The sequence below is a fragment of the Bombina bombina genome, chromosome 2 (assembly GCF_027579735.1).
Source record: "Bombina bombina isolate aBomBom1 chromosome 2, aBomBom1.pri, whole genome shotgun sequence".
NCBI classification, from domain to species: Eukaryota; Metazoa; Chordata; class Amphibia; order Anura; family Bombinatoridae; genus Bombina; species Bombina bombina.
This window is the reverse complement of record NC_069500.1, coordinates 1202590743-1202606366: the sequence shown is the minus strand read 5'-3', so window position 1 is coordinate 1202606366 and position 15624 is coordinate 1202590743. Positions and strand designations below refer to the sequence as shown.

The following is a 15624-nucleotide window of genomic DNA, read 5'->3' as shown; positions in this document are numbered from 1 at the left end:
GTTCTCAATTCACTGAGACCACTTTACCAAAACAAAATAGTCTGTAGCACTTCTAGGGCTGTAAGAGCAGGACTCTTGCCTCTGTCAAGGAGATCTGCACTCGTACAGCCCTGGAAGGCCCTTGTGAGGGGTGAATGTATAGGGTATGTCACTGTCGCTAAGGGGTTAAAAATACAAATACATAAACAGAATAAACAGAAGAAAATAATAATAATAATTTCTTTTGAAGAAATACAACAAACAGGTGTTGAAGCTGATACATTGGTTAGAACATTCTACATCCCCTATCTTACACAGTACAAGTACATTATGTACAATATATGAAGTAATCTGATATTTTACTATCTCTGAATGGTGCATAAAACATTACTGTACATTTTCAAGCAACCAGCAGAGAGCAGACAAGTTTCACAAATTTAAGGGGATTTTTTTCCTCTTTCACAGTATTTCTTGAAACTTGATCCTTTAGAAGCTTCACTCCATGCTTTGGAAAATACAAATCAGCAGTTCACATTCCTTACAGCTTTTTTTTTTTTTGCCTCATCGTTTTACTGACAGCAAGAAGAGAATTTTATTTTTTAAGACCATCTTGGGGCTAAACTCCTTTTGGGGACCCCCAAGTTACTCTCAGAATGAAGTTTTGGTATATTTTCTGTTTGATCCTTGTCCACGAAGCTCTACAAAATGGTGAGTTATTTTACAGACTCTCATTAATCTCATGAAGCACATTCTATGCTGAACAGAGGAGCCTTTAATAGCCCACTGACTCCTGAGCATATGAAATTGCTACTGGGATCATTCTGTGTTATCAAAACCTGTTCCTATTGCTGACTTTCCAAAAAGGGGTATAATTATTCTCTTCTGAAATATACATTGTATATGTCTATGTGATATAATATTAATCAATTTAGATATATTTTCATTGAATGCTGTGAGGTTAACTATGAATTTTAAATGGCTACATGAATGTTAAAGTAGAATTATTATTATCGGTTATTTGTAGAGCGCCAACAGATTCCGCAGCGATATAAACAAAGGGGGGAGTACAACAAAACAATTATAGGGTAGAGGGCCTATTAGAATTAACACAAGTCATCAGTACACCTGTGACAGTTTGTATACATTGTGTTTCACTATAGTTTTATTATACAAGCACAGAATTGTCAGAAGAATACTTTAATATCATTTTAATTATCCACCTTACATTTATTATCTATCTTTCCATACCCTGATTAACTACCAGCATTGTTACCGGTATGTCCATGTTGCTTATTATATGTTGATAATTTCTTCATTTTTTTATGAACATAAAAAATGAGATGTGCAAGACTTTATGATGTTTTTAATATAAAAAAATTGGAAGACTTTATGATGTTTTTAATATAAGAAATGTTAATTTAAACAAATTACTTTAATAAATAGATAAAATATCTGTAGATTATATGTATATATTTGTTTAAGATAAAAAATATTAATGTTGACTGGTGACATTTTTTAATATGGAATAAATATATGATCAAGATGACATATGACTTTTGAGCCTGTAGTTCAAGAAGTTAACAGGTAGCTTTGACATTAACCTCTTCCCTGTCACAACTTTGGGTCAAAGCCTTTATTTTTATATTTTGTACATATTTAAACATCAGTGTTTTGCTTAGAGCCGTGCACACGTTCAGAAGGGCAAGTCACTTTAGTTTGCAGAAATACTTAAATGTGGAAAAACACCATCTTATGAAATGTTAAACAAATTCATTTTTTGTGGCATCTTACATAGCATATGTGGTAAACAACAACATGGAAATAACTATAAATACTTAACTTACATTTTATAGTTCCAAAGAACTAAGGTTCTATGAGCCTTAAATTAAACAACACAACAAAATGTTGAAAATAGAGGTTTCTGAAAGGTGATTAATATTACTATATCGATTGACTACCATAAGGCCATGATACCCTTTTTAATCAAGGGGTCTTGTGATATATTTCTATGGTCAGGTAAAGAATAAGGGCTTCCTTAGAGCCAGAAGAACTCCCAAAATTGGAACAATACGGTAATGTACTTGTCATTGATATGATGATCATCTGGCAGCTGGGCAAAAGGAACAGGATTACTGTTGTCAAATAAGTGGTTTTATGTCCCACTAGGTATTGTGGAGTATAGCAGAGGGAGATACCCCAAACCCAAGCATTCTTCTTTAATCTTATAAAACTATAAAACTATCAGGTTATTACCCCTAAATGTGATCCCTCATTTGAATAGGGATCCTCTCCCTTTTCAAGAGAGGGGTCACTTGCCCAATTTTACTGAATATCCAAAGGTTACAGGGTGCCTTTCATTGTCCAAACCACTCTAAAAAATGTAATTGTAATCACATGGTATCGAATTGGTATAGTTATTTATTTTAAATGAGAACATTTTGTTTTTTGTATGCTGTGTTTAGGGTTAGGGTGTTAGCTTAGCTTAAAAAGCTGCACATGTAGTTTCATAAATATACCCCTTAGTCGGTGATTAGTATTTTTAAAGCAATCAACTACTAGCAAAAGGGGTATGAGACATACTCATTAAAAAGAGGTGGCTTTCCTCTTTCCAATATGGGAATTTTGACAAAGGATGCATAATAGCCTGTCTTCACCTCTATTGGTTCCATGGGAGCAGGTGTCATTGTGCCTCAGTGATCTCCTGCATCCTAGGGGATCAAGCACTCACTGGTTAATTTTTGGTTGGTGATGCAGATGCCATTTTTTTAGGAAAACCAACAAACTTGAAGTATGAGAAGGTGAAATGTACAACTATGGGGTGTGGGGGGTGAGAGATGGTTCCCTTAAATATCACATAAGTGCTACAATTTTGCTTGTGCTTGATCTAAACCTTGCACCTAGTTTTTATTACACAAAACCGAGTGAAAAATAATTATCTCAAAATTTAAAAAACAAATCCTAAGCCCAGTGTTACCTGGGTAATACATACATTATATAAATATGTTTTTAAACAAATGTTAAACACGTAGATTAAATTAAAAGTGCAACTATATGAGATGAAAGAAAATAAACTGAAGGCTAAAATACAACTAGTTTAAAGGGACATTCCAGACAAAATTGAAATCCACGTTGATGCATTTCAGCTTTGATTAGAAGCATTTTTGTCATATACATGTATTAGCAAAAATGCTTCTAATAAAAGCTACAGCTGTTTCAAAAGTATATTTAAGTATGCACTGTGCGCCAGCATTTTAAATACAGCACTTGTTTAGAGAGCGTAAGGTGCTTGTACCATCTGGTAATTACTCAATTTGTTAATTGCTGACATGATACAAGCCTCACTGGTGCTCTGAGCAGTTGCAGTAATTTAAATGCTGGTGCACTGATAATATCTAGCTATGCTCCACATGCACATGCCGAGGAAAATGTTTACACTAAAACAGTGATAACTTGTAGCAGCATTTTTGCTAATATATGTATATTGTAAATATGTTTCTATTCAAACATGTAATTCATCTATTTGCATTTAAATTTTGACTGGAATGTCCCTTTAACTGGTAAGAATCCACTAAAGTTAGTATGTGTGTGTGACTGTAAAGGAAGTTTAATTTTCTCTCTTATCCAAAGTACTACAGAATGTCTTAGAAAATTATTAGGGCTAAAGCTCAGGAAAGCTGATTGGATCAGTTATCGACTGGCATTGTAGTTATGCCTATTTCTAGTAAACACAACACACCCAATTGTCAATCACCACCTCTTACCCGACAATCTTAAAACACCTTTGTTCCCCTCAAATGTATGCCCCCAGAGAGCAACTACCGAATCTCAAAGCCCCCAACCATGCCACATTTTGGGCAAGATTACAAGTGGCGCTCTAACATGCGTACAAGTGATGAATGGTTTATCATTGGTCTTGCGTGTGTCAAAAGTAGCACACGTATTACAAGTTGAAAGTATGCATGTTCGCTTGAGCGAACATTTGAATTTAATGCACGTTAGAATATTACGACTTTAGAGCTATGTTTAATTGTTACACTTGACTTGAAAGTTGCACAAAACACATCAAAAATACATTTTAAATTACAGTTAAACACTAATAAAAAATATTTTTTAAAAATTGTATAAAAACGTTATAAGGGCACAAAGACATGAGGTATTAGGGAAAAAAAGGCAGGCATGCAAAGGGCTTTAACAGAGATAGATACATATACATGTCTAAATATATATATATATATATATATATATATATATATATATATATATATATATGTGTGTGTGTGTGCATATGTATTGATGTATTTATATGTGTATATATGTATTTACAAACATATACACATATAAACACATAAATACATATTTATACATATATAGAAGTGCATTAGAGCCCTTTGCAGTCAAGTAGCTGAAAACATGTAAAATCATATTTATGCAATATTCATATTTAATAAAGTGTTTAAGGGTGTTTGTACTGTAAATATTTCACAATCTAATGTTCTTCACAAATGGAAAAATGCTATTTATAAATAGATATTCCAAATATATATCTGTATATATCTATATATAGGTATAGATATATATTTTACCAAAAAAACATCATAAATAATATGTATTTATGAATAAATAAAACATATTCTTCTATGTGTAGAACATTGAAATGTGAAATATTTATATTTTCATGTTGGGTAAGTGCACTTGAGAAAATGCAATAGGGTTTGTGTGATTTATTGGGTGTTAGTTTTTCCCCCTACTTTTGGTGCTAGATTGAAGTCTATGGGGAAAAACGTTATTGCAGTCGCAATATTTTTCCTTCAGCCTTTTGTGCCTGCAGTTAATGCATGAGAAGGAGCGATAAATAGTGCTCCACTCATAATCAAGCCCTTTGTGGGGTATAGTCACAGCTTGGCATATCTGCAGCTAGTTCTAGCTTATAAATGTCATTCTCCCAACCCTGCCAAATATGCCAACTTCACCAACAGAATAGCCACAACTCTGCCCAGAGGGTTCCATGACTCAGCTAAACTACCAGTCCCAAGTAATATCTAGGAAGAATTTTGGAAGGTATTTGTGGAGGGTTTTTATAGGTGTTTTTCTGTGAATAGATCATCAGTCTGAAACTTTAATGCTATTTAAATGGATGTTAAACGTAACACTCCACTTATAATATGTTTAATTTATGATAAACAAATAACATTGCAATATACATTCATAATTTATTTTGAGTTTCACTGTAATATACCTCTGAAAAGTGTGCTTGTTCCACTCCCTCTAGATAGGCTGTAGTGCCTCTGGCATACTTAAGTATGGTGAACTATATATGAGCCTACAACTCTTAAAGGGATTTGAAATCCAAATATTTTTCTTTCATGATTCAGATAGAGCATGCAATTTAAAACAACTTTCTTATTTACTCCTATTATCACATTTTATTCATTCTGGTATCTTTATTTGAAAACATAGGAATGTAAGCTTAGGAGGGGGGCATTAGGAACCTGCTTAATTTTGCATGCTCTATCTGACTCCGCAAAGAAAACATTTGGGTTTCATATTCCTTTAACGTAGTGATCTAGGTTAAGAACACAAGCTCATTTTCACCTGTCCCTTAATGGCCACAGCAAACGAAACCAGGAACTCAAATTCCACCAGGCTTCAAGAGGTGTATCCCTAAAATATTCTTAATATAAAAAATCTTGTAAATTGTCTTCCCAGTTGAGAAGGTTCAATTATTTTAAAACAAGTGTTGCTGATATATGAGTGGAATGTCCCTTTATAAGTGATATTCTTTTTTATCAATTATCTTTATTCTTCTCCGCAAAAATAGGCTGTGTCACCTTTCTACTTCTATTCAGCTTTTATTTGTCTAATCCCCATCAGTCCATTGATACTTTACTCAATAAAGTATCTGATGAGCAGACAAGACTACAGGGCCGATTTTTCAAAGGCCTGATGGCCCTGTCTTAAGACCCGGTGCTCCTAAAAGGGACATGAAACCCAAAAAAGTCTTTCAGGATTCAGATAGAGAATACAATTTTAAACAACTTTCCAATTTACTTCTATTATTTAATTTGCTTACTTCTCTTGTTATCCTTTGCTGAAAGGTTTATCTAGGAAAGCTAAGGAGCAGCAAAGAACCTAGGTTCTAGCTGCTGATTGGTGGCTGCATATATATATATATATATATATATATATATATATACTGATTGCCATTGGCTCACCCATTTGTTCAGTTAGAAACCAGTAGTGCATTGCTGCTCCTTCAACAAATGATACCAAGAGAATGAAACAAATTAGATAAAAGAAGTAAATTAGAAAGTTGTTTCAAATTGTATGTTCTATCTAAATCATGAAAGAATGTCCCTTTAACTGGTCCGCTGTCTCTGAGTTCCCCAGAACTGCTTGTGCAATGTTAAATGCCGACAGCGTATGCTACAGGGTATCATGTCCGCCAGACTTTGATAAATCGGCCCCTATATCTAATTTATTGTATTCAATAGAGGGGATATACATGGCAATAACTTTTATGGTTACTGTAGATAGCTGGGAATAATGGTTACTTAGTGTATTGCAAGAGACCAGGGTGATAGCTAACTATTTTGTCTCATGAAATGCGTCTTGTATTCTTTTTCCCATGTTGCAGTGCTGCTGGACATGGGATAAAAAAATGGACATTAGAATTATGAACACACATGCATATACAGAGGTAATACTTTATTGCAAAAAAGTTCAAAACAAGCACAACAAAGTTGAGGTTCCATAAAAAGAGCATGAGGTGTCAAGGGGGTCCCCATGTCACCTCTGTTCCTTTTAAGTTTTGTTTTTAACTTTTTTGTAATAAAGGTTTTTTTTATTTTTACATACATGCTTTCTGTGACCTCCTTCAAACATTGCGCCTTAAAGGGACAAAATGTTTCTTTCATGATCCTGATAGAGAATACAATTTTAAACAACTTTTCTATTTACTTATATTATTTTATTTGCTTTATTCTTTGTATATCCTTTGTTTAAGAAATAGCAATACACATGAGTGAGCCAATCACATAAATCGTCTATGTAGAGCCACCTATCAGCAGCTACTGAGCCTTTTTAGATATATTTTTAAAAAAGGATATCTAGAGAATGAAGCAAATTAGATAAAGGAAGTAAATTGGAAAGTTGTTTAAAATTGCATGCACTTTCTAAATCGTGAAAGAAAAAAATTGGGTTTCATGTCCCTTTAACAGGGGTGTTCCTTGAGCACCTGGTATTGAATTTCACCGGCAAGTGCTAGCACAGAAGAACATCCTGTCCTGTATGTGAGTAGATCAAATACGTATATTCTGTGAATTCTTGCACATGTTCAGTAGAATCTGGTGCCTCAGAAGGTGTGCATATAAAAACAAAATTTGATAACGGAAGTATATTGGAAAGCTTTTCAAAATTGCTTGTTCTGCCTGAATCATGAGAATTTTATTTTGAATTTGGGGGTCGATCCGATAAAAATCGTCGCCCGCAGAAGTCGGCGATGCCAATATTTGCGCTGGTTTGGTATCCTATATAGGGCGTAACCTAGAAGTTACGCGCGTATATTTCTGCCGTCGCCCGTAGTTTTTTGGGCCATAGGCAGGTATAACAAACCCGCGCAGTTTGGTATCCAATATACAGCGTAAGGACTTACGTGGCGAAAATGGAGAAATCTTACTCCATTTTCACCTCGCCACAAAAAGCAGCCGAAAGAAGCCTTACGCTGAGTATTGGAGCCCCGTAACTCTCTAAACTAGCTGCTAAATAAAACCTAACACCTAACGCATGCGCAATGTCTATCTAACTGTCAACCGCGATCTGCTAAATAAAACCTAACACCTAACGCATGCGCAATGTCTATATACCTGTAAACCGCGATCTGCTAAATAAGACCTAACACCTAACGCATGCGCAATGTCTATCTAACTGTCAACCGCGATCTGCTAAATAAAACCTAACACCTAACGCATGGGCAATGTCTATCTCCCTGTCAACCGCGATCCCCCACCGCAATCCCTAATAAAGTATTTAACTCTTAAACCGCCGCTCACGGACCCCACCGCCATCTACATAAACTAACCTCCTACTGTGAGCCCCTAAACCCGCCACCATCTAACTGATCTATCCCCTAATGTGAACCCCTTACACCGCCGCCATCTACCTTATCTATCCCCTAATCTGACCCCTTACACCGCCGCCACCTATATAAAATATATTAACCCCTAATCTAATCCCCCTATACCGCCGCCAGCTATATTAATATTATTAACCCCTAATCTAATCCCCCTAAAATAATTATCTCTATTACCAGCCCTTAAAAGGGCCTTTTGCGGGGCTTTGTCCCAATGTAAACAGCTCTTTTGCCCTATAACCTGCCCTCCCTACACCGCCGCCACCTATATTAATAGTATTAACCCCTAATGTAAGCCCCTTACACCGCCGCCATCTATATTAAAATTATTAACCCCTAATTTAATCTACCTACCCCGCCGCCAGCTATATTATCTATATTAACCCTAAGTATATTATAGTTAATATAGTTATTACATTATATATATTAACTATATTAACCCTAATTATATTAGGGTTAATATAGTTAATATAGTTACTATAGTATTTATATAAACTATATTAACTCTATCTAACCCTAACACCCCTAACTAAATTCTTATTAAATAAATCTAATTCATATTATAAACTAAAATATTCCTATTTAAATCTAAATACTTACCTATAAAATAAACCCTAAGATAGCTACAATATAATTAATAATTACATTGTAGCTATGTTAGGGTTTATACTTATTTTACAGGTAAATTGTTAATTATTTTAACTAGGTATAATAGCTATTAAATAGTTATTAACTATTTAATAGCTACCTAGTTAAAATAATTACCCAATTACCTGTAAAATAAATCCTAACCTAAGTTACAAATACACCTACACTATCAATAAATTAAATAAACTACAAATATCTATCTAAAAATACAATTAAATAAACTAAACTAAATTACAAAAACAAACAAACACTAAATTACAAAAAATAAAAAAAAAGATTACAAGATTTTTAAGCTAATTACACCTATTCTAAGCCCCCTAATAAAATAATAAAGCCCCCAAAATAAAATAATTCCCTACCCTATTCTAAATTAAAAAAAGTTCAAAGCTCTTTTACCTTACCAGCCCTTAAAAGTGCTATTAGCGGGGCATGCCCCAAAGAAAACTGCTCTTTTGCCTGAAAAAAAAACACAATACCACCCCCCAATATTACAACCCACCACCCACATACCCCTAATCTAACCCAAACCCCCCTTAAATAAACCTAACACTACCCCCCTGAAGATCTCCCTACCTTATCTTCACCACGCCGGGCCGAACTCCTCATCCGGGCGATGTCTATCCAAGCGGCAAAGAAGAGGTCTTCATCCCGGCGATGTCTTTATCCAAGCGGCAGCAAAGTCTTCTTCCATCGGGCAGCATCTTCCATCAAGCGGCATCTTCAATCTTCATTCTTCGCTCCACAGACACGGAGCATCCATCCCGGCCGACGACTGAACGACGAATGAGGTACCTTTAAATGACGTCATCCAAGATGGCGTCCGTTGAATTCCGATTGGCTGATAGGATTCTATCAGCCAATCGGAATTAAGGTAGAAAAATCTGATTGGCTGATTGAATGAGCCAATCAGATTCAAGTTCAATCCGATTGGCTGAACCAATCAGCCAATCAGATTGAACTTGAATCTGATTGGCTGATTCAATCAGCCAATCAGATTTTTCTACCTTAATTCCGATTGGCTGATAGAATCCTATCAGCCAATCGGAATTCGACGGACGCCATCTTGGATGATGTCATTTAAAGGTACCTTATTCGTCGTTCAGTCGTCGGCCGGGATGGATGCTCCGCGTCGGAAGAGCGACGACTGAAGATTGAAGATGCCGTTTGATGGAAGATTCTGCCGGATGGAAGAAGACTTTGCTGCCGCTTGGATAAAGACATCGCCCGGATCGGATGAGGAGTTCGGCCTGGTGTGGTGAAGATAAGGTAGGGAGATCTTCAGGGGGGTAGTGTTAGGTTTATTTAAGGGGGGTTTGGGTTAGATTAGGGGTATGTGGGTGGTGGGTTGTAATGTTGGGGGGTGGTATTGTGGGGGTTTTTTGAGGCAAAAGAGCAGTTTTCTTTGGGGCATGCCCCCACAAAAGGCCCTTTTAAGGGCTGGTAAGGTAAAAGAGCTTTGAACTTTTTTTAATTTAGAATAGGGTAGGGATTTTTTTTTATTTTGGGGGGCTTTATTATTTTATTAGGGGGCTTAGAATAGGTGTAATTAGCTTAAAAATCTTGTAATCTTTTTTTTATTTTTTGTAATTTAGTGGGGGTTTTTTTGTAATTTAGTTTAGTTTATTTAATTGTATTTTTAGATAGATATTTGTAGTTTATTTAATTTATTGATAGTGTAGGTGTATTTGTAACTTAGGTTAGGATTTATTTTACAGTTAATTGGGTAATTATTTTAACTAGGTAGCTATTAAATAGTTAATAACTATTTAATAGCTATTATACCTAGTTAAAATAATTAACAATTTACCTGTAAAATAAATATAAACCCTAACATAGCTACAATGTAATTATTAATTATATTGTAGCTATCTTAGGGTTTATTTTATAGATAAGTATTTAGATTTAAATAGGAATATTTTAATTAATAATATTAATATTAGATTTATTTTAATAAGAGTTTAGTTAGGATGTTAGAGTTAGATAGGGTTATTATACTTAATATATATATATATATATATATATATATATATATATATATAATAACGATATTAACTATATTAACCCTAATATAATTAGGGTTAATATAGTTAATATAGCTGGCGGCTGTGTAGGGGGATTAGATTAGGGGTTAATACATTTATTATAGGGGGCCGCGGTGTAGGGGGATGTAGATTGTAGGCAAAAGAGCAGTTTACTTTGTGACAAAGCCCCGCCAAAAGCCCTTTTAAGGGCTGGCAAAAGAGCTGAATTCTTTGGGGCATGCCCCGCAAAAAGCCATTTTCAGGGCTATTTGTAGGGTTAGACTTAGGTTTAGTGGTAGGGATAGTTTAGTATTTTAGGGGTTAAATAATTTAGTATAGATGGCGGCGGGGTAGGGGGATTAGATTAGGGGTTAATAATTTTAAAATAGATAGCGGCGGGGTAGGGGCTCACTTTAGGGGGTAGGTAAGGTAGATGGCGGCGGTGTTAGGGGCTCACTTTAGGGGGTTATAGATTTAATATAGCTGGTGGCGGTTTAGGGGTTAATAACTTTATTAGGTAGCGGCGGGCTCCGGGAGCGGCGGTTTTGAGGTTAATACATATTTTATTGTTAGGATAGTGAGGGGGGATAGCGGATAGAGGGTTAGACGTGTCGGGCTATGTTAGGGAGGCGTGTTAGACAGTGCGGGTGATTTAGACTTTAGTCAGGTTTTGTAGGCGCCGGCAGTTTCTAACGTGGCGCAAGTCACTGGCGACGCCAGAAATTTGTACTTGCGCAGATTTCTGGACATCGCTGGTTTATCCGACTTATGGCACGTTAGCATCTGACGGAGTTGCGAGCTGAAACTGCGGGCGACGCGGGTTCCCTCGCTTGCGCCGCAAACTACGCCGTTTATCGGATCGCGCCCGTAGTGTCCATTTAAGATTTTGGACTAAGTAATCTAATAGTTAATTATAACTTTACAGGGGTAGTTTTAATGTATTATTTGAGGTATTGATGCAGTTTTAGTTACATGGCTGGTTAAAGTTACCAGATAGAAGTACCTATATTTTTATGACTTGTAATAATATACTACTAGAAAAGAGTGGATCTCAGTCATGAGCTGCTGTTACTAAATGTTTGATTAGTGGCTCCGATTGGGAATCCAGATCACTGTTTCTCTTTGACCCCTTTCCATGTTTTTCAGTTTGTCCAAATCTGATTCTCTTTTTCATCGGTTTGCATTCTTTAAGCTATTTTTTTAACAGAAATGCAGATCAAGTTATTGTTTTTCTTCAGTCAGATGGTATCAACTCTATGCTTTCTTACAATGAGAAGATTCCAAGTTAATTCTCAAATTTACTTATTTTTCCTGGTATCCTTTATTGAAAATCAAAGAATTCACAGCTTATATGAGTCTGTAATTGGCTTACTGCTGTCACATGATACAGTGATATGGGTTATATCTGTATTGTGAACAAAATTCATTTTGGATTATTAATACTTTCTAAAACAATTTTATTAAACATTTTGGGCTAGTAGATTACGAATGGAGCACAATTTTACACTACCCGTTCGTGCGGTAACTGCCCAAGAAGTAAGCTTTTTGTACACATCGAGCTGCGCTCGTATTATGAGTTGAAAGTAAACTTTTTTCGCTCACGCAATAACCCGACACGCGTTAAAAGCCGAGTTTACAATATCGCGAGCATGATAACCTATACCCCCATAGAAGTCAATAGAGCAAAAAAGTGGAGTATATTGTAGTGAGTGTAACTGTATTTTGTAATGTATTTTTATGTGTTTTGTGACATTTTTTCTCTTTACTGAAATGGTTAACCAGAGCTCTGGGGAAACGGTAATTATTCTAGAGTAAATTGCCATTGCACTCAAGCACTCACATTTACGTTCAACTTGTAATATGAGCGAAAACCCATCACGCGCAAACACCCCCGATAAACGCCTTACACAATTTATAATCTGGCCCTTTACTTTAGTAAACTTTGCTTCTTTTCTTTCCCTTTTATTCTCATCTAATACGCATTCATCAATTCTTATGGTAGCATCTATGACAGTTTTGGCTGCAGGTACTTATATTTGGTTGAAGGTGACACAACACTTTGTTTAGCTATTAGACATAAAGTGCCAGTACACATTTAAGGAAGATGGGTGAGTTGGTTGATTTATAAATTCATTATATGAACGAACTGCTAGAAGCATTATCTCTTTCTAACACTATTATGCCTATGAGTGCTGTCATATTGAGCAGATGATGATTAGAAACCATTTTATGCAAAACAATAAAAGGATTAGTCCCTTGCGCAGCATCAACATCTCAGACGATCTGTAGTTTATATCACTTAAATTGAGATTACTGGTGTTACAAAGGGGCCTGGTAGGTCCACACCTCTCTCTTTTTGTGAGGGATCCCTAGCAGTCGGGGTTTTAGAGGACGGCACACTGGGCAGGATGAGCTCTTGTCAACCACAGTGAGGTATGGAATGAAACAGCTTCAAACAATAGCACATTCTGCTCTGCTAGTCCTGTAAGTAAAAAGGGGTGTGGGGTCCTCTAAGATACACACATGTGAGCTGCTTATATATATATGCAGAATCTGTTGGCGCTCTACAAATATCTGATAGTAATAAAAAAGATAATATATACAGCATTAATATACAGGGCGCCATGTACTAAGGCGTCAATTTTTTCGCACAGACCGTATCGAAATAACCCACCGGCATTCGCACCATGCGGATGGCACTTCGTTACATGAATGTACTAAAAACCAAGCCGTAAAAATTTCGCGTCTATTGTGTGTCGAAGACAATCGGATTATTGATAACTTTGAAGCTTCGTTCGGCGCGAAAGAGCAAAGTTAAGAAGCAGTCTGCGACTGGATTGGTTTAGTTCTTTACCCACGTGACTATCTAGGTGTCATAATCGCCAGACAAGCGGCAACGTCTGGCTGCTGACATGTATAAGAATGTGCCAATTATAACGCTAGACACAGCTTGGAATGAACCGGTGGCAAAAAAGTGTAAGGCTGCCAACAGTTTTAATAGTCCGGGTATGGCTTGTGAACGCGCTGTCATTGGTTCAAGGTATTCTGCTATTTCATTGTAAAGTTGCATAATAGCTTCTCTGTCCAAACGGAATCTCTGGATAATCTCTCGATCAGAAATGCTTTCCAAACCCATACGTGGAAGGAAAACTCTAGGGACTCTAATTCTTCTACCTCTCCTTCTTTGCAAGTTGTTAACCGGTGCCTGTATAGCCCTTCTTCCTCGTAATTGAATTAATCGGAAAAGAAACATGTGTAAAAGTGTCTCAATCTTCATTCACTGATCCAAAAACCAATAATGCTACAATAGTAGTCTAGTCCTTTCACTTAAGTACTTCTACCTGGCGTCAGGTTGATACCCCCTATAGTTTTCTATTGTATTCGCTACCTAAATGGTCGCGAAGCAAATCACGCGAAGTTACAGTGAAAGTTGGAGCGGGCGGATTAGTTGTAACATTCATAATTTCCGATTACAGCGAATTTACGTGTGATCGAACATGTAGTAAGTGGAAAAAGGCTTCGGAACGATGAGTTGAGTAAAATTACGATCGCTGATGAAAATAGTGGTTTTTCGAGCAGATCGCAGATTGATACATACAAGAAGCAGATCGTGAGCGAATTTTGACGCGGAAATACAGACGGACGGTCACTTCGAAGCTTAGTACATGGCGCCCACAGTGTTGTGTGCTCCTCAGACAGGGTTATTATAACAGCATTGCATACTCAATATATAGATAGGCAATATCAGTATACAGCACACATGCATACATACATAGCACCCATATGCCAAGCTTGCACATTATAGATGCATTGATACTCAGCATCATTATAAAGTTGTGCATGCACATAAGCATTGTAAAGATACTTACAATTATCATGCAGTGTAGAATGCTTGTTTTCAGTTTATAGATACTTAATACAATTATACAGCCCAGCATTCCTATTATAAGTGTATATATACACTCAGCCTTATTATACAGTGTGGAGTGGAAGCTCTTTCCAAACTGGACTACTTTTCATAATTCAGTCTAATTTCAAGAGATGCAAAGAATTTGATCCACGCCCAAATATTTGACTGATCCCAGAAAGAATAATAATTTTACAGCTTTATATGTTTTATGTAATATTCTGCCAACCTATCCTGACATCAATTATGGGTGGATTTGCTGCACATTTTAATAATCTCACTTTGATTCTTCCTTTTCTAAACACAATTCATTCTACTGGAAATTAGAAAACAGTCCTTAACTTGAAATATATGAGCTTATAGATAGAGTGGATATTTTTTGGTGGTTTGTGACATGATATATGTAGATATTGACATAATTCTTCAATATTAAATCAGTAAGACTATGGCATTGACAAGTATTAGTGCCAGTGGCATATTTAGGTTTTGTGCTGCCTTAGGCACTCAAAATTCTGCTCCCCCCCACCCCCACACATACACACACACACAAATACACACACACACACACACACACATACACACACATACACACACATACACACACACACACATACACACACACACACACACATACACACACACACACACACATACACACACACAAGGTTTTAGGCTTTTTTTGGCCGTTATATTTTTTGCTCATGGAGTAATGTGAAAAAAAAATGTCATGACATTTCCAAAGTAAATGTTCACCAGGGCTTGCTAAACATTTGCACTCAGACACACACATAGCCAAAGACACATTCACACACAGAGTTATGCACATACACACTGTCATACACACACATATATAAATATATATATATATATTGCTGCAATATATATAATAAAACAACCACAGATTTCTTGAAAGAATACTTCCCCAAACACAGTACAGAGTG

At 36.1% G+C, this 15624-nt stretch overlaps 1 protein-coding gene across 1 annotated transcript in view; it reads left to right on the top strand.

Annotated features, from left to right (window-relative positions):
• The first annotated feature begins 530 nt into the window (after positions 1 to 530).
• PDGFRL (platelet derived growth factor receptor like) overlaps positions 531 to 15624 on the top strand; it is a 262539-nt gene continuing 247445 nt past the window's right edge. Inside the window, exon 1 of the mRNA XM_053703917.1 lies at positions 531 to 687. Coding sequence (XP_053559892.1) covers positions 633 to 687 — 55 coding nt within the window. The 5' untranslated portion in view covers positions 531 to 632. The remainder of the gene's footprint in view (positions 688 to 15624) is intronic.